At 39.5% G+C, this 17,883-nt stretch overlaps 3 protein-coding genes across 3 annotated transcripts in view; 1 reads left to right on the forward strand and 2 right to left on the reverse strand.

Moving 5' to 3' along the window:
• Nucleotides 1–284: 284 nt before the first annotated feature.
• Nucleotides 285–7,669, reverse strand: LOC115733614 (TMV resistance protein N-like). Its single transcript, XM_048277067.1, has 6 exons — nt 7,182–7,669; nt 5,341–6,445; nt 4,963–5,238; nt 2,676–3,488; nt 1,850–2,473; nt 285–857 (listed from the first exon to the last, which is right to left on the reverse strand). The coding sequence occupies exons 1-6, from the start codon at nt 7,667–7,669 to the stop codon at nt 285–287; spliced, it is 3,879 nt and encodes a 1,292-aa protein (XP_048133024.1).
• Nucleotides 393–17,883, reverse strand: part of LOC125314549 (disease resistance protein RUN1-like) — a 51,443-nt gene continuing 33,952 nt past the window's right edge. Inside the window, exon 7 of the mRNA XM_048277088.1 lies at nt 393–857. The gene's annotated coding sequence lies outside the window, so the exon portion shown is untranslated. The remainder of the gene's footprint in view (nt 858–17,883) is intronic.
• LOC115731941 (protein PUTATIVE RECOMBINATION INITIATION DEFECT 1-like) lies at nt 11,604–17,847 on the forward strand. Its single transcript, XM_048277073.1, has 11 exons — nt 11,604–11,609; nt 12,246–12,719; nt 13,067–13,176; nt 13,267–13,442; nt 13,694–13,993; nt 14,413–14,717; nt 14,794–15,383; nt 15,489–16,197; nt 16,573–16,610; nt 16,792–17,350; nt 17,602–17,847. The coding sequence occupies exons 1-11, from the start codon at nt 11,604–11,606 to the stop codon at nt 17,845–17,847; spliced, it is 3,513 nt and encodes a 1,170-aa protein (XP_048133030.1).

A 17,883-nucleotide genomic window follows, 5' to 3' on the forward strand; every position in this document is an offset into this window, starting at 1 on the left:
ATTATAGCATTTCTTATTGATAAATTACTATGAACATCCTGACCAATAGGTTGCCAATTATAAGGATAAATCTAACAGTCATATTAGAAAATTAACCATGCTCCGAACATTGTTCCTGGTAAAGCCAGAAGGTGCAATTGCGATTAAAACAAAAAGATCTGGAGTTCAGATGAAAGTACCCGCTGCTCAAGACTATTACACAGAAACATGAAAAACAAACACTAAGCCATCTCTTGCTTCCTTGAGATCTGCATGCCAAGAGTACTCCACTCGCCTCTTCCCATTTAATCTCTTCCTCTCGGAAAAATGTGAAATTTGCGTAAGTATTTTGATGAAGCCCAGTCAAAGTCTTCTAAATCAAATTCCTCACAGAGCGAAGCTGGATCCATTAATTGTTTGTCTTCAAGCACAACCTTCAAATCATCCTCTAGTCTCCTGCAGCTTAGCAAATATCCCAATTTTTTTACAGTTCCACCGGATACTCTAACTGCAAGGCTGAATCGTAGATAACTCTCCTCAAATTGAGCGAAATCAACTGCTCCCTCCAACGCTCCCCACAACACATTTGGTATGAGATATTGAATCCATGTGTGATCTGAATCAAACGAACCCGGAGTTCCTGCTAGCACATTCCGTCTTTGACCGTTAACATGTGGCACAATGTCAAAAGATACTTCCTTTCGTCCATCTTCTACGCCGAAAACAACACAGAGGACCAATCCTAGGAGCTTGTCGTACAAGTCTTGTGATGCCATGAACGATATGGTGCTGTCTCCAACAAGGACAAACTCCTTTGGCATCTCTCCTCCAGGGCGAACATTTCGATAACGAGGATTAATAGAGGAATAGCGATGCTTCTGTCATATGGGTAAATTGTTAGGGGTACGCAAATTTGCGATTACTTCAAGTAGAAGAGTTTGATTTGAGCATATATCTAGTAATTCAACCAAAGAGAGCTATAATTGATCCTTGCTTGCGTTATGTGCATTTACGATAGAACTCATTCCCTTGCAAGTGTTGGAGCCACCCCTACTATTATATAGACATCTCCCTAAAATGTAGCTCATCCAATACCATTTCGTTTTGTTGCTTTCTACCACTTTTTCGCCCCTTTGTTTTGATTATTGTTTTGAGAACTTTGATTTTGATTGATTGATGCGTCTTGTTTTCTTTTATATCAAAGTAAGATTTGGCAATTGAGGGATGCATTATTTGCTTAGAACTTATTGCCGTTATACTATAAAATGATGTTAGACTTATTAAAATTAATTCACAAAATTTGCATATTAAGTAATTTATTATGTTCTTATTTGAGTGTTTGATATAACCCACTATTTAATGGTCTACTCAGTCAATCGCTCTCTCTAATACACTTATCATTACTCTACAATATAATCATAAAGCTATTGTTTCCATTTTCTCTTTTATTGCTACAGTCACGAGACTTTGGCCACAACAGTGGCCTAAAGAGTGGCTCTCATGTCAAATTATTGGACTATTGTCGTTGTGCAAAATTTATCTTGATCCGGAGAGTTGATCTAGCACTTTTAATCGTTGTGGTTGTTATAATTGACCGTAACATCAAGATCATCGTGTCTAGTGTTTGTTAGATTTTGTTAACTTTTAACATGTATTTTTTCAATATCCCAATGAACATTGGGTCTCAGTCATTGCGTCATTGTGAGGTTTTGTTTAGCTTTATCTATGTACATAATCACTTTATATCATATTTGTTTGTGCGTCTAGAATTTTCAGCTTTTGCATTATACACAGTACACCCAACATACACACACACACACACACACACACACACATATATATATATATAGAGAGAGAGAGAGAGAGAGACCTCAATTGAGAAGTCAGCAATGTCGAATCCTTTGTAAACTAATTCGCTTGAACCATCTTCCTCGGTGCTCGTTTGACTATCTTGTAAATCTCCTGTTTCACTTGAACTTTCCTCCTCTAAGCTCATTTGACTATCTTCATACCCAACCTCGTAGAGTAAAGCTGGATCCAGCAACTGACCGTCTTGAAGCAAAACCTCCGAATCATTCTCCAATGGCTTGCATATTAGTCGAAATCCACACTTTTTGACAATTGGCTTGCTACTTAGGTCTCCATCTACTCTAAAGCCAAAATGAAAATGACTCGGGCCATTTGGACCAAAATAATCTCCTATCCACAAATCCTTTGTTTTCCAATAACCAAGATACACATGATCCAAATTAAATGATTCGAAAACAACATGAGGATACTCATCTTGTTTACCATTAACGGATACGTTGAGCGTAAAGCTGAAAAACCCCTCTCTTTCTGCTCGAAATACAAAACATAAAGCTACTCCTAGGAATTTCTTATACAAATCCTTTGAAACCACGAACGATATATAACCTTCTTTATTAGGGAGCAACCACTTTGGCATCTCTCCTCCAGGTAGAACAACGCAGCGATGAGTTTTGCCGTAAAATTTCTGTAATAGATGTAGACTGTTAGATAGTTTTTTGAAATTGACACCCAAAAAGCGGAGTTTCAATAAGTTTAGTGGGTGTTTTTTTTGTTTAATTAGCCCACCAATTCAAAATTTTCAGCCTTTTGCCGTACACAAACACTCAATGCGGCCAACATGTACACGACTCCATATTAATCACATAGAGAAAGAGAGAGAGTCTAACCTCCTCAAGCTTGAACCAATCAGTCACGGACAACCCATTATGGACCAGCTCAGGACATGAACATAACTCAACATCCTCCACATCAAATAAGTTGGAAGGAATTCTACTCAGAGATTTGCAACCAGTCGCATCCAATCCTCTCAATTTCTCTGGAACCTTAGGGATCTCTTGTAGCTGTTTACAATGAGCAATATACAAATGTTCCAAGTAATATAGTTTCTCAAATGTTGGAACGTTAGTAAAATTGTTCCACGACAAAATCAAAGATTTTAAGTGGGGAAAACACGAAAAATTCTCCAAGAACTCCACTTCTGGGAGATGGCACCCGCCAAGGTCCAACTCCAACAACATAGGAAATCCCATCTTTGTATGAGGATCACTCGAATCCTCCTCCACCTTCGGAAACTTAATTAGCTTTGAGCAGCCATGAAGACTCAGATTGAGAAGATTTTGCAATCTGTAAATGCTAGATGGAAGGATAGTCGGTTTCTCACAATAATCTAGACGCATTCTCTCGAGAGAGACCAGATTTCCTATCGATGTAGGCAGTTCCTCAATCGAAGTCTGTGTTAAATAAACTTCTCGCAAGCTTTTGTTTTTATTTGGAATATCAGGGAATCTTTGCAATTTAGGGCACCAACCTAAATCTAACTTCCGTAACTTTCCATGATACGCAAGCGATTCATGGGCACGCTCCAAGTTTTTGCAACGAGAGAGATCCAATTCCTCGAGAGTTGGAGTACAAGAGAGGTCCGGCATACAAACCAGCGACGGGCACATCTTGAGCTTAACGAATTTCAATTTTCCAAAGCACTGCAGGAACAATGAATCCGTCAAAAGAGAGAGAATAAAAAGAACAATGATCGGAACTTCACCACGCACTAGAGTGGCGTGGCCACTTCCGCTCCATATGCGTGCGAAAACAGTACTTGCGATCCGGAGAGAAAAAGAGAGTGTAACCACAACTGGGAGCACATGAGCGACGGTCAATCCTTTGCCAACTAATTCGTCACATGAATTTAAGCTAACATCTGGAATCTTATGTAGGGATTCACAACCACCCGCCTGTAGATCCCACGGAGGCGGTGGAAGGTCGAGAATCTCTTCTAATCATCACTTAGACTCCGTATGTTTAGTGGAAAAAATGCGCCTAGATGGTCATAGAAATAATAAAAAAAAATGAAAAATAATAGAGCAACGGTTATTTGAGTCTGTCATCAATATTTATATCATTGTTTCAAAAGTACCAACCATTCCATTAATTTGCTAACATTTGTGGCAACTTATCAACTAGAAAAAATTAGTAACAATGACTTTTCTCTGAAGGTTTGTTTGTACTTAATTACAAATATAGCATTTTAAATATTTCATAATATAAGATCGAGCAAGCTCAATCACATTGACAGAATTGCTGGTTCTCGTCGAATTCGTTAAATTTCGTTATGAAATTCTAATATTTTATCTAGCACACTACTTGAAACTTAACAAGTAAAGGGGATATACCTATTACCATCGAAAGAGTTATAAAGACGTGGCTTCATAATTCTCTGAATGGAAGGATCTTTAAAAACATTTAGACTACTACCAACTACATGTCAAAAACCGACAAATAAAAAAAAATCATGGCATATCTTAAACACATTCAGCATTCAAATGTTAAATTACATGCTAAGAAGTTTTGTTTCAATTTTCAGCTCAAAGTCATGGTGGTTTGAGCTCAATTTTGGCATTTTTCCTATATGCATTATTTTTTTTCACTTTTATCCCCGCAATTTTTTAACAAAGTCCCTATAGTTTTTATTTTTCTAATTGATTCCTATTTACAAAATTTTAATCAAGTATCTCTAGTATCAAATCTAGCCAAATCTAGCTAAAGTGGCCGTTGACGTGCACCCTTAGAATTAGCTTAACGCGGAAGCTAGTCAAACAGCTTATGGCATCTCCCACCATTCACTATCCATGGGGATATCCACGCAAGCAATATTCAATCAACGTCACACTTCGACAATCTCCAATGGCTACGTAGGCTGGATTTAATGCTGGATAGGCTTAATTAGACAATTTATGTAAGTAGAGTTACATGATTAGAAAAATTTCAAAAACATGAACTTGATTAGTAAAGCAGTTGAAGTACATATAGATTGACAGCCTACATTTGATGCTTTAATATGTATAAAGTATAAAATCATTGTGGATTCTTTCCTAAGGACAATATAAACATGGTAAGATTTCATATATATAGCTATAAAAAGTGAAGAAAAAAAAAAAGGACCGCGTAGATGCGCACCTTAAATTGTTTCAACACTCCTGTGATGTAGGTATTTGATAGATCAAGTCCAACTAACTTCTTTGAACCATCTCTAAATTCTGGAATTGAGGCACATCGAGGCCATTCAAACCACCTTAACTCATTAGGCAGATGGATGGGACCAGAAAAAGAATTCTCTACATTATGCAAGATGAGCAACCTCAGCTTTCTCATGTTTGTGAAAGCACTTGGGCTGATATACTTCACTTCTGGCTCTTGTAGCTTCAACACTATGGCTTTTATCGAATCTGTTCCCTGTATATTTGTTAGAATATAATCAGATTTACTTTGTAATTACAGTAAACAAAGTCAAAGCTAAGAACATAATATGAATTCTTATAAAGTAACAAGCCTTACCACATCTCCTTGTAGAACATCAAGAACATCATCATAAAGCCATAACCTACTGCGTTTTCCGGGATCATCTCGACATTCTTCTTTAACGATATCCATACCCATTGATTGTATTAAGTCATGCATTTGTAAGGTCCCTCGCTCATCCTTAATCAAGCAGCGCTCAATGAGATTGTTTATCCCAATAATCGTGTCGAAATCACAACTATCAAGAACTTTCTTAATGTACTTTGTATCTCGTCCCTTGAAGAAACAAGCAATGTCGAGAAAAATCTCCTTTGCATAGTGCTCCAATCCATCATAACTTACCTTTAGCACGTCGTTGATTTTTTTATTGGGACTTTTGGCAAGTGTTTGCAGGGTACTTTTCCATTCATTTTCTCCTCTACCACGCAAGGAAGAACCCAACACTTCAAGAGCCAAAGGAAGACCGCTGGCATAATGTAAAACCCTATCAACAAGATTGGTGCTTATTTCTATTTCTTGATTTCCTTGAAAAGCATGCTTTCTAAAAAGTTCAAGAGCTGCACTATTCCCGAGAGCTTCAACTTCATACATATGATCTCGATTTACCCCATGAGAAACTAGAATATGCTTATCTCTTGTTGTGATAATTATCCTACTTCCATTGCCGAACCATTGGCAATTTCTAGCTAAAGCATCTAACTGCCATGCAGCATCAACATCATCGAGGATAATGAGAACTTTCTTATTATGGAGTCTATCTTCAATCAAACGACTTCCTCTTGCAACACTATGAACTGTAAAGGTCTTCCCCAATAATACCTCTGATAGCAATTTTTCTTGCAAAGCAACCATACCACTGGGACTTTTGCTATTTTCTCTAACACGTTCCGAGAAACTAGATCCTTGAAACTCTCTAAACACAGCATTATAAATGGCTTTAGCAAGGGTTGTCTTCCCTACACCTCCTTGTCCCCATAATCCTACCACAAAAACATCATCCTTGGACTGTAGATTTAAGATTGTTCTAAGCTGTTGTACTCGGAAATCTATCCCAACTGGATATTTGGCTACATCTAGTGGCACACGACCCAGTTGAGTTGAGATTTCCTCTACGATATGCTGTATAAAGTCCGCTTCAGATCTGGCAAGGGAAATTTAGTTAGAAACTGCTTTTAGAGCAATCCATAGAAATGATTACATATTCAAAGAGAATAACTGAGCAAGAAACTTTTTCACAATATATTTGGAGATGAATGTCAAAATATGCTCAACTAGCAAGATGCCCCGTGTCTGGAGAAGGAAGTAGAGAGTTATTCTACAAATTTGGAATAACTGACTCTGAGACACAATGAGAAAAGAATATGCTCCCCTCCGCCTTCACCACTGGCCCCACGGCCGCCCTCATTGCGTTCCCCCCACCGTCGCGCCCCTGCCATCATGCCGCATCGGTCACCTTCTCGTGACCCAGCGGTTCTCACAACTCCCTTTCTCTATTTTTGTCAAGTCGACCCGGGCTTGACACCTTAGATCTGGAGTTGCATGCCTAGCTTCGTCAAAGCCGCTTGACGAGGAGAGACGGAGAGGGGCTGAAGTGACGCGGCTGGAGCGGCATGGGGACGGAGTACTTGGGCGGCAGCGTGTCAAGAATTAGCAGAGGCTCGGAGAAGACGAACGGCTCATACATGGTGGTGCTCTAGTTTTTTTTTTCTTCTTAAGTGTGCTCTGTGCTGTGCGAGTATTTAATGAGTGTGTGTGCAAGCGAGAGAGAAAGAGAGTTAAGGGCAAACTTACCCCCTATCGTCAGAGATCCCAAACCTCAGAGCAAATTAAGTATGAAAAGACTAAGTCTCATTGAAAGTAGAAGTGTTCTGCCATACCCATCAGTAAAATGCCACCCGGACAAGCTACCAGCCTCGAAAAGAGCATTCTTCCATCTCCCTACTCTCTCCAAATCCTTCCCGAATTTTCGCTCATGCTTAGCCATAGCTTCTAGGTAACTCTCTCTCGGTGTTCTCACTTCACGAGGATCCACTTTGTAAAACACCGGAAAGACCTTGAGGTCTCGTTGCTCCTTGCACTCCATGATCTCCACCAACTCTTCCAAACACCACGTCGAAGAGGCGTAGTTCTTGGAGAAAACGACGACCGCAATGCGCGACTCCCAAATCACCTTCATGAGCTCGGTCGATATTCGCTCGCCCTTCCTCAATTCTTCATCGTCCTTGTAAGTGCTTATTCCCACCCAGTCTAGGGCTGTGTAGAGATGACCAAGGAAGTAATTGCGGACATCTGGACCTCTGAAACTCAAGAAGACGTCATAACTCTTTCTAGGTTTGGAGGAAGAAGAAGAAGAAGAAGAAGCCATGGGAAATCAAGGAAGAAAGGAGGTTAACAATGAGCAACGAGTTGCCGAAGAATTGGTTCTTTGTTTGAGGTAGTTTGCTCACCACTTTATGGTCTCGGCACAATCTTTATACCAAGGTGCCATGACTTTCCTTTTTGTGGGTCAACGGTGAATATTATTAGGCCTTATCTTTATTAAAGATCACATTTGCTGTGCTAATTAGATATCTTATGAACACAAATCTTTCATTAATGTTGGATTTATTGTTAATTGATATGGCCAATTAAATTGTTGAGTCAACAAGAGAAGATTTTTCATGACAATAATTGTTGGATTTATTGTTAATCTATCTTTATTAAAGATTTTTCATTGTTCTCCGTACAAATGCTGTCGGGTTCATCATTCTCAAACGTTAGCGCACTAGAATACTTTTTAAGACTACTTATTAATATTTTGAAATTTTTTTTATAAAATTTCCTTTTTTTTTCTTTTCGTGCGGCCCTCATTGGCCCTAGGTCCGAGAAAAAAAACTAAAGAAAATTAAAAAAATAAAAAGTCTATAAAAAAGTCCACGTAAACGTCGACCGGCTAAAATTAACTGAATGGACTGAATTGATATAAATATAAAAGATTTAGTACTAAATTGATAACAAAAATATTTATAATTTTTTTAATAATTCTCCCTAGAATCAAGCGTAGTAAAAGCCAATAAATTCTGAAGACATGTTAATTATAATAATGATCGCAATAATGGCACAAAGCGACACTGCCAAAAAATTTGGCTTAACCCACGCTGCCCTCTCAGCCTTTTTGCCTTTACTTCTTTCTTCTTCTTCTTCTTCTTCTTCTTTTTTGTTTTGGGTCAAAGTCTTTACATCTTTCCGGTAGCCCCCACCGTCAACTTTAACTCCCCTTTCGGCACCGACACACACTGAATTCCAATAAAGTAGAAAAGAACTTTAGCCCTTTGCTTTTCTTTCTGTAATATAAAAGTTCAAATATCTCATCTCCATTATAAAAATATATATTTACTAGAAATTTTAAAACTTATCATGAAAGTGCAATTGAGTCTTAAAACTTGCAATCAAGTCTTTAAACTTATCAAGTTGATTTAATAGAGTCTTTTTGTTAACACCATCAATTTATCTAACGACAAATACTGACGGGCTTTTTTAAGTTAATTTTCTTATCTTATGTGGTATTTTTAATTATTTTATTTTTCGAATGGCATTTTTAATTATTTTATTTTTCAAAATTTTGTTTAAATTAAATTAAAAATTGAAAAAAAAAACCAAAATTAATTTGAAAAAGAAAATAAAACTGGAAAAAGTGCGGGAGTTCTTGTGGGCGAGGGTGGGCGGCCCTCGTCGGCCTCGAGCAAGGCTCGCTAAGCGTGGGCGAGGCCTTGCCCATATTTGGACTAAAGAAAACCAGACTGCAAGACTATTTCCTTTAGTGCTTTTGGTTGGAAATTCGCTCGATGCTCTGTTTTGCAACTACGATCATTCCATGGACTTAAAGCTTTGGATCTTCATTGGTTATGTGTTCTAATTGTTATTTCTTCCATCCATGCCATTTTAGCGGTAGTTTTTTAAATTTGGGTTCTTATTTGCTACCTCGTCAATGCCCAAATCTGGGTTGAAGAAACCTTCGACCCAAATATGGGCAACCCGGATCTGGTCGAGGTCTCACATGTGCCTAACGGCCTTTGCCTAGGGCCGGCAATGGGCAACGGCGGCAATAGGGACTCACCGCTGAGCTTTCGCCCTTTTTTTTTCCTAGTTTTGTTTTTTTCTTCAAATAAATGTTGTTGATTTTTCAGTTTTTAATTTAATTTAAACAAAATTTCGCTAAAAATGCCCCGTAAGATAACAAAATTGATTTAAAAATGTCATGTCAGCATTTTTCATTTGACAAATTGATGATGTTAACAAAAAGACTTTATTGAATCAATTTGACAAGTTTTATGACTTGATTGCACTTTTTGTAAGTTGTATGACTCAATTACACTTTCGTGACTAGTTTTAGCACTTCTAGTGAACATATCTCTAAAAAAAAAAAAGTACGTCATCTCATTAGAAAAGGACAGCAACCAATGAGATTTTGTCATTCTTTTCTTTCTTTAATATGAAAGTTAAAATTTCTCATCTCCACTATATATATATAAACTATGTCATCTCGTTGAAAAAGGACAGTTACCCCATTGGCTCCTTAATGAAATACTTCGCTGTGGCTCCAGGAAATGGCTCAACAACCAATCTAGATTTGTCTTTCTTTTCTTTCTTTTTTGCATATTCTAAATAGGAATTCGTGACTACTCAGAAAATATGTCATTTTTAGTTTTTTTTTTTTGCGCATATTGGAGTATATGAGCTTTTGCTTCAAAGGTGGGTCACTCATATTTTTCATTATTTTGAAGTGATCAGAAAGTGAAAACCTTTAACGCATATTGACTAGTGAATTCTTGTCTCTCACCCAAAAGAAAAGCAAACTAATCAATTAAGATTAAACTAAACCACCCCAAAAAAATTTAGCAAATACGAAATTACAAAAATATATATCTGAGTAAAGATAAAGCACGACTGTGTTTGTAATCCACCGATCCGAAAATTGGTTGGAGGAAAGCACAGCAAAACCGTCCCGATAAAATTATAATAACCTTCCTTTTCTTTGCATTGTGGGTCCATTGAAAGGAAGCAAAGAAAAAAAAATTTAAAATTTCAAAAAAATTAAAAAAATTACCAAAAAAAAAGAAAAAGAAAGAAAAAAGAGATGGCCTTGTGCGGTGTTCCCCGCTCCAAAGTTCCCTTGAGAAAGAAGAACGAGAATTTTTTTTAGCAGAGAGTGTGAAAGCCCCACCCCACACCACCATTACTACTTTGGGGAATCCAATTCCCTCCATGTGAAAAGAAGATCCCAAAACGACACCGCTCCTGACAATCCAAAGGTTGGTCTACGAATCACCGCCGCGTTCACACCCCCAAAAATTTCACATCCAGAAGACAGTGATGGTACGTCAACAATGAATATCGTTAGGCCTTTTCCCAACCGCACGACCTTCATTGCTTCCCTCCCAATGGAAAACTTCGCCATGGCTTCCAGGAAATAGCATTCACCGCCGCTTGAATCTTTTGCCCTTCACACACTTTTGCTTCAAAAGTCGGTCAACCACATTTATTGATTTTCCAAAGTAACCAAAAATTGGAATTCATCGATGCATGCCGAACGTTTGAATTCTCGTCTCGCCCAAATCTATCGCTTGACTTAGCAAATGGAATTACGATCCGTCGTACACATTTGAGTTGGAACCGTGGTCACGATGGAGAATGCGACAACAAGCATCGAGCAAAATAGGATATGATTGATTAAGGAAATGAAGTGCTAACTAATTTTCTGAAAACGAACGTCGGTGGTGCTACTAGTATCGTCACTTCTTCAGCCACAGAAAAATCAACATGGTCTAATTCATTTTGTTGCCCACCATAGCGACTGGGTATTACCGTAACACGTGCATTAATGGGCACAATAATTGCTGACATGATTGGCCGGGAACCGGGTAACTACCGGAGGACGTGCATTAACAGGCATAATAATCGTCGACACGATATGAGATTTTTATAAGATCACTATCAATTGTTGTATCGAGGAGGTAAATAAATTTTGATATCATATCAGATTTTTATGGGACCACTATTAACTATCCTAAAAGATCACTAATGCAATAGATTCGTTACTTTTTTTTTTTCTACTTTTCTCAGCTAATGATAATAGATGAGCCGATCTTTAACGGGCGATGAGATGCTATTCATGACAACCTCGACATAGTAGGAATTAGGACTCTGACACACACACACACACACAAAAAAAGAGAGAGTAGAAAGGCAGGACAGGATCCTTGAAGTTAGGGGTAAGAAAATGTAATTTGCTATTTGACACACAGTGCTTATAAAAATTAATGCTGGTTAGTTAAAGAAAGTATTATTTCGATAAGAATAAAGCCAACATAAAACAGCGGTTGATAAGAAAAACCCCGCAACAGTCTTTGTAACTGTAATCAATAGTCATCAATCAAGAAGCATTAATTCTCTCTGTCCTAAAAAGGAATTATCCATGCATGAGATTTAAGATAGCAAATTACAAAAATTTCAAATTGAACTTTCTTTTCTATTTTTTCTTTTTAACTTCGATCAATTTACAGTTCATCTTGCATAAGTTTATGAAAGGCTCTCTCAGGCAGTGAAATTTTTCGACGACGTATCTCGGCATCTGACTTTCGTTCTCCTCGTCCCGAATCCCAGATCTTTCACTAATTAAGTGAATCACATATGACTGATTTTATCTACCACGTGTCGCAATTCTCGAGTCGATACATAGTTGTCGGCCCAAAAAAAAAAAAAGAAAGTCTATACATAGTTTTCCTTTCTTCTCGACGAGTCAAATTAACGCCGTTTTCGAGCGGTTAATTTGAAAACAAAAGAAATAAATGAAAATTTGCTCGCCGGGAAACTACATGTAATAATGCTACATCCTCGGCCTAAAATTCAAATCATCTCTCTCTCTCTCTCTGCGAACGACGCTGTACTTCAACGATTGGCAGGAACCAGATTCGGAGCTCGCAGACGAAGTTGAAGATGAAGAAGAAGAAGAAGAAGAAGGAACAGAGGATTCATCGTCGCCTCCAAGCTCTTGCTCGCAAGGCCACCGATGTTCTCTCAACCTCAGGACTCGACATGGAGGCGCCATTTGCTTGCTCTGCCTCTCCAACCTCCTCACCGCCCCTCGCCCGCCCACCGTCCACGTCTCCTACGCCCTCTCCCAGCTCTCTCGAGCCCTCTCCGACCCCCCGTTCCTCCGATCTCTCCTCACCTTCCACGCCCACCTCCTCGTCTCCCCTCTCGTCCATGCGCTCTGGGCCTCCGACGACGAGCCGATTGCTTGCCAGATCATCGACCTGGTCGTCCTACTGTCGGATTCCGGCCGCGAATCGGCATTGGCTTGTGAGTTCGCGTCTAGGGTTTCGGGCCTGCTCTGTTCTCGCGCGCTGGGGTGGAGCCGACGCCAGGTGCATGTGGTAAGCGCCACTTCCCGACTTTGATGTCGTTGCTGTTCTGTTCTTTTGGCGTGTGATGAGAAAATGTTTAAAAGGAAGGTTGATTGTCCAATTCAGCTCGGATTCCTGAAATTTTGGTTCCTTCTGTTCTCGTCATACCATTCACTGGTTTTCAAGTTCGCACCTCTCTCCTCTCCTCTGTGTTCGTTTGCGTGTGAAATTTGTACTCCTTCTGTTCGTGACGAACTCATTTTGCTCCTTTTGAGCAAGATAAGGTCGTTTCATTTTAAGAGTTGTGCATTGGGCAATAGGGTAGCAACTGGACAGAATTTCCCGCATCTTAACGTCATCGTGTCCCTCAATTGCAGCTCCACTGCTTTGGAATCCTTCTAAACCATGGGACAATTGATATTTATGCCTCAATTAAAGATAAACACGCCCTTGTTGTTCATCTTGTGGATGGTCTTCAACTGCCGAGGTAACAAGCAATATATGATGAGACATCAGGACTTTGTACATTCTCTCACGCACATCTTGAGTGTTGTGCTCATTTTGTCCATCCATGCAGTGGCGACATCCAGGGGGAGATATTATTTGTGCTGTACAAGTTGTCAGTCCTCCAGCGGGAATATGGGGATGGTGACAAAAGTGAGCCTTTTGTTACTTGTAGTCCCAAGCTCGTTCATCTGCCGTTGGATGTCCTCTTGAAGACCCAAAGTGATGATGTTCGCCTGAACTGTGTAGGTCTGTGAACTTCTGTGTTACTTGGAAGTGTGTCAAAATCGCTCAGTCTCGGGTTGTGCCTATATGTGAGGTTCGGCAACTGGCAGCAATGCTTATCTATCATTGATTGACAGTTTATCATTTGATTGATCGCCATTAAATGAACTTTGATACAGCTGTTTGAAACAACTCGTTTGCATCATTTATTTTAGCAGAATCCCTGTACATGTGAACATTAATTACCCCTCACTAATTTCGTTTTTCTTGGTTAGCATTTATGTCGATGCTGGTTCAGAGAGGGCTTCTCAAAGATCCGTATGATGATTGTATGAGCAACTTGAGTTCTGTTGAAGCTGATAGTCTCGCACAAGCTACAGATGATTTATCAGACCTCTGCACCTTATTTTCAGAGGCCATCAAAGGTCCATTGCTTTCATCAGATGGACAAGTCCAAATGGGCACATTAGAGTTAATTGCCTATTATTTACGTGAACTAAATTCAGTCAAGCAGTTTCAACTTTTGGTGGAAGCCAATATTGCGGATTATGTATTCGAAATCCTCAGGTTATCAGGCAAGTAATCTCTTACTCGTATGATTGCTGGGTCATTTTTCATACATGGAGAAAGGCATTAACAATTAGCTTTCCTAATCATGAATTTGATGCCTATGGCCTTCTGGCAAGTTTATGTGGGTGAAAGTAGCCATTTGTTCCTTTTGTATACTTCATAAGTACTTCTGATCAACATATAGGGAGATCCTCCAGAAACCCAAGTAGATTGCTTGGCTGTTTCTTCATGAGAAAACGGCACACATGGTCTCTGGTATTTCCCGGTTCAAGAAAAGAAATATTTCTGGGTCTTGGGATGTTTGAGTGTCTTTTACCTTCTTTTATGGATTAACTAAAATCACACTTCCTTAAATTCCTTAATCCTCTATAATTGAAAATCCTCATTCTTGTGACGAGGATTGATGTTGTTCATTGATAAACAGAATGCAAAGATCCTGTCATCAGCTCTTGCCTTGGAGTTCTTGATCTCCTGTCAAATGCTGGACAAGCTTTTACACAGAGACTTGCAGTTGGCTTTGCTTCTCTAATTCCTGTCTTTGCTTATGTTGCCGAAGTGCCTTTTCATCCTGGTCAGCTTCAGCTACTGAAGCTCGTCTTTAGTTGCATTTCTGACTGCCCTGGAGTGGCATCAACTTCACAAAGTGAACAACTAGCTGTTATTTTGGCGAGGATGCTTAGAAGATATGATTATGGCGAAACAGGCATGCTTTCAGAATCATTCATGCTGGTATGCTCTCTTGATGAGTATGATGAATTTCCCAACTTCTCATGATGTCTTAAATCTAACAACGTGCATTCAAGAGTCATTAAAAGATGCCATTTTGGCTTGTCTAAGTGCCACCAGAGAGCATACATACCTCCTCCTGCATTCCTTGCTTCTACTGAAAGAGGCCTTTGCTTATGGTTATGGAGGTTACCCTGTCAGCAACTCCTACAACAATGGATTGGAAAATTGTGTCATTGATATATGTAGACGATCGCTATTGCCTTGGCTATGGACATCCATCAAAGGAGAAGGGGAGGATGAGGAAACTGTCCTGGGTGTGCTTGATATTTTCCATGCAATACTTCTTCACAGCTATGACAACCAAACTAGTGAATTCATAGAGGACCTGATCTCTAGTTCTTGGTTCACCTTCTCATTCAGCTGTTTGGCTTTATATCCTACAGAGAGGATGAAAAGCCGAATTTATTTGATGATGAGTTCCCTCATGGAAGTTCTACTCGGAAATGATTGTGGGCAGAACATTAGGGATACTGTGTCTTACCTTCCATCTGATCCAAATGATTTGCTGTTTCTCCTAGGGCAACAGAGCTCCCATAATGTGCAGTTATCCTTTTGTCAATCTGTGGTCCTCCAAATTTTGTATTGCAGTTCTTTGTCTGATGAAAGGTATTTAGCCTGTCTATCCTGAATTCATGTATTTAGCAATATGATGCGTGGTCCAGTGTGGTCCATCAATTCCCATATCATACTTAACATAAGCATCTTTGGCAGGCTTGCAGCTGATAAAATAGTGTTAGCTTCCATTGAACAATTTATCCTTGTCAATGGGTGTGATCCAACACGCACTTCTATGAGTTCATCAACTGTTATTCAACTAGTTGCTGTATATAGTCTGTATTGGGGTCTTGCCAAGATGAGCTACCAAATGCCATATAGTCCAGAAGCTGAGAGGCTCTTTATACAACTAGTCACCAAAAGTGAATGGGATCTGTTGTCTGCTAGAATTCACCCTAGGTCACTTAAATGGTTGTTTCAACAAGAGAAACTCTGTGAATCACTGTCTTGTCAGATCTTGACATTCTGCAGAATTAGTCCTAAATCTGACAACTCATTAATTGTCCATGGGAGAAAGGTTCATGGTCTGGATGTGCAGTTGATTGCAGAATTGATGGCAGCAGAAAACAATTATGCTGCAAAACTACTTGTGTACATATTTGAAGAGGTTGTCACAGAAAATAACCAAGAGAATGACTTGACTTCAGTATTGAATCTCATGGAAGATGTCATACGTATCTTTCCTGAGGCTTCTAACAGATTATGCTTGAATGGAATAGCAAAGGCAATTCACATCTTCTATAACAAGTCAAACCCATCCTCACAGGTATACACAGCCATAGCAGTTTTCATTTTCAACCTATTGAGTTCAGTTGACTCAGATGCTCTTGCTGATGATGAAGCTTGGGTTGCAGTTGCTTTGAAGGTGACTGTCTAGATAACTCCACCTAGTATAAGTTCTGCCCTAGATCTCACTATTAATGCGGGGTAGCTGACTACACTTTGTTTCTTTTTCATATAGTTGATGGATCACTTGGTTTACTCGGGGTGACATAGGAAAGTGCTCTACTTGTTGCTTGATTCTTGGCATTTTGTGTTTGGTTTTGCACCACTGAACAAATGGAGCACTAGTGGAGGCTTCAAAAACTGTTCTTCTCAACACTTCATTGGCATCAACCTTGTCCAGTGCTATTCATGTGACCTGTCCGAATGGACCAGGAATGCATAACATTGATGAGGGAACAAAGGCTGGAGAAACTTTGTTACATGTGCTTTTATTGCACTATTTTGCTTTCAAAAGGTTAGCTATCTGAACTTTTTAGTTTATCAAAGAGAAAGGTTAGCGATTTTATTGGATGTCCCAAATTGGAATTCATTCTTAAGAAAAAGTACTGACACATACCTTTCTTAGCATGCATGCCGTTTTACCAAGTGCAGTGGACTGGAATAATCTGATCGGTCAATCAACATGCATCGGGTCACGTCCTTTCTTAAGCATCAAGTGCCATGACTTGTGCAGGCTGATGCATTTCGGACCTCCTCTTGTCAAGCTCGTCGCTTCATACTGCCTGTTGGAGTTGTTTATTAGGTTATCCGAACAAAGAGACAGCGAGCATGAGGAACTATGCACGAATAAATACTGGATGTCACTGATGGCTGTAGTTGAAGGCTTGCTTTTGTACAATGATACCAGAGTGGCAATGAACAGTAGCCTTTGCCTCACAATGATCTTGAAGTGGGAAACACAGGAAGTGGCAGAAATATTCAACAGGAGAAGAATGTGGTGCAGATTGATTTTGGAAGAGTTGGTGATATCTCTGGCAGCTCCGTCTTTAGCGTCTAAATCTTCCACTAATCATCACAAGGTTGTTATCATCGTAGCTGTAGCACTACTGAAGCTACCTAAAGTTCCAGAATGGCTGCGGTCTGTGTTTAATGATACCTTCTTGACTGGTATACTTGGAAACCTCACAGGCAGTAACTTGAGCGCAGAGATTTTCCTCCTATTGCGTGAGCTGTTGAACTCTAAGCTCCTGCGTGCTGCTGATCATGTGGCCAACCTAAACAGGGTGCTTCAGGTATTTTATTTCCTTTCATCTTTCTCTGCTATTAGTGGTACTTTCCCCTTGGCATGTTTCCCATGAGCTTGGTAGTCACCTGCGGCTGAGTAGCTTCCTTATGTCCAGTCTTTACATTTTTCATACTCTCCTCTGGATGGCTAGATAATACACAACTTGGGTGGACAGTGGAGGTTGATTTCAACTACTGTTTAAAGAATGCGAGGAAAGGTTGCGCCGGACCAATAAGTTGACAAATCTATGTTATGCAGGAATCCACGAGGCACACGTACGGTCAAAACATGAAAGCAGAAAGCAAAGAGAAATGTCCAAAGAAGGTTATCGCTGTTGACGACGACGTGGGAGCAACTATCGATTTTCTTGTCGATCTGATTACTTCTGATTCACGACGAGCAGAGGCTTATGGAGGACTTCAAATCGGCAAGGAGAAATTGCTGGACGAGATAGAAATGTTTTTCAGGTCGACAGCAGCACGTGATGTTACGAGAAACTCATAGAGATCCCATTATACCGCGGTATCATATTTTCGATAG

The sequence above is a fragment of the Rhodamnia argentea genome, chromosome 1 (assembly GCF_020921035.1).
Source record: "Rhodamnia argentea isolate NSW1041297 chromosome 1, ASM2092103v1, whole genome shotgun sequence".
Classification (NCBI taxonomy): Eukaryota; Viridiplantae; Streptophyta; class Magnoliopsida; order Myrtales; family Myrtaceae; genus Rhodamnia; species Rhodamnia argentea.

Excerpts from the sequence above, each read along its gene's own strand:
- LOC115733614 (XM_048277067.1), bottom strand. The coding sequence starts at position 7,669 with ATGGCTTCTTCTTCTTCTTCTTCTTCCTCCAAACCTAGAAAGAGTTAT. Across the intron at positions 6,446-7,181 it reads GGGTGGCATTTTACTGATGG|ATCTGAAGCGGACTTTATAC; the intron begins GTATGGCAGAAC and ends TTCCCTTGCCAG. Across the intron at positions 858-1,849 it reads TTGCTGACTTCTCAATTGAG|AAGCATCGCTATTCCTCTAT; the intron begins GTCTCTCTCTCT and ends CCCATATGACAG.
- LOC115731941 (XM_048277073.1), top strand. Across the intron at positions 12,720-13,066 it reads GCCGACGCCAGGTGCATGTG|CTCCACTGCTTTGGAATCCT; the intron begins GTAAGCGCCACT and ends CCTCAATTGCAG. Across the intron at positions 13,177-13,266 it reads GATGGTCTTCAACTGCCGAG|TGGCGACATCCAGGGGGAGA; the intron begins GTAACAAGCAAT and ends CCATCCATGCAG.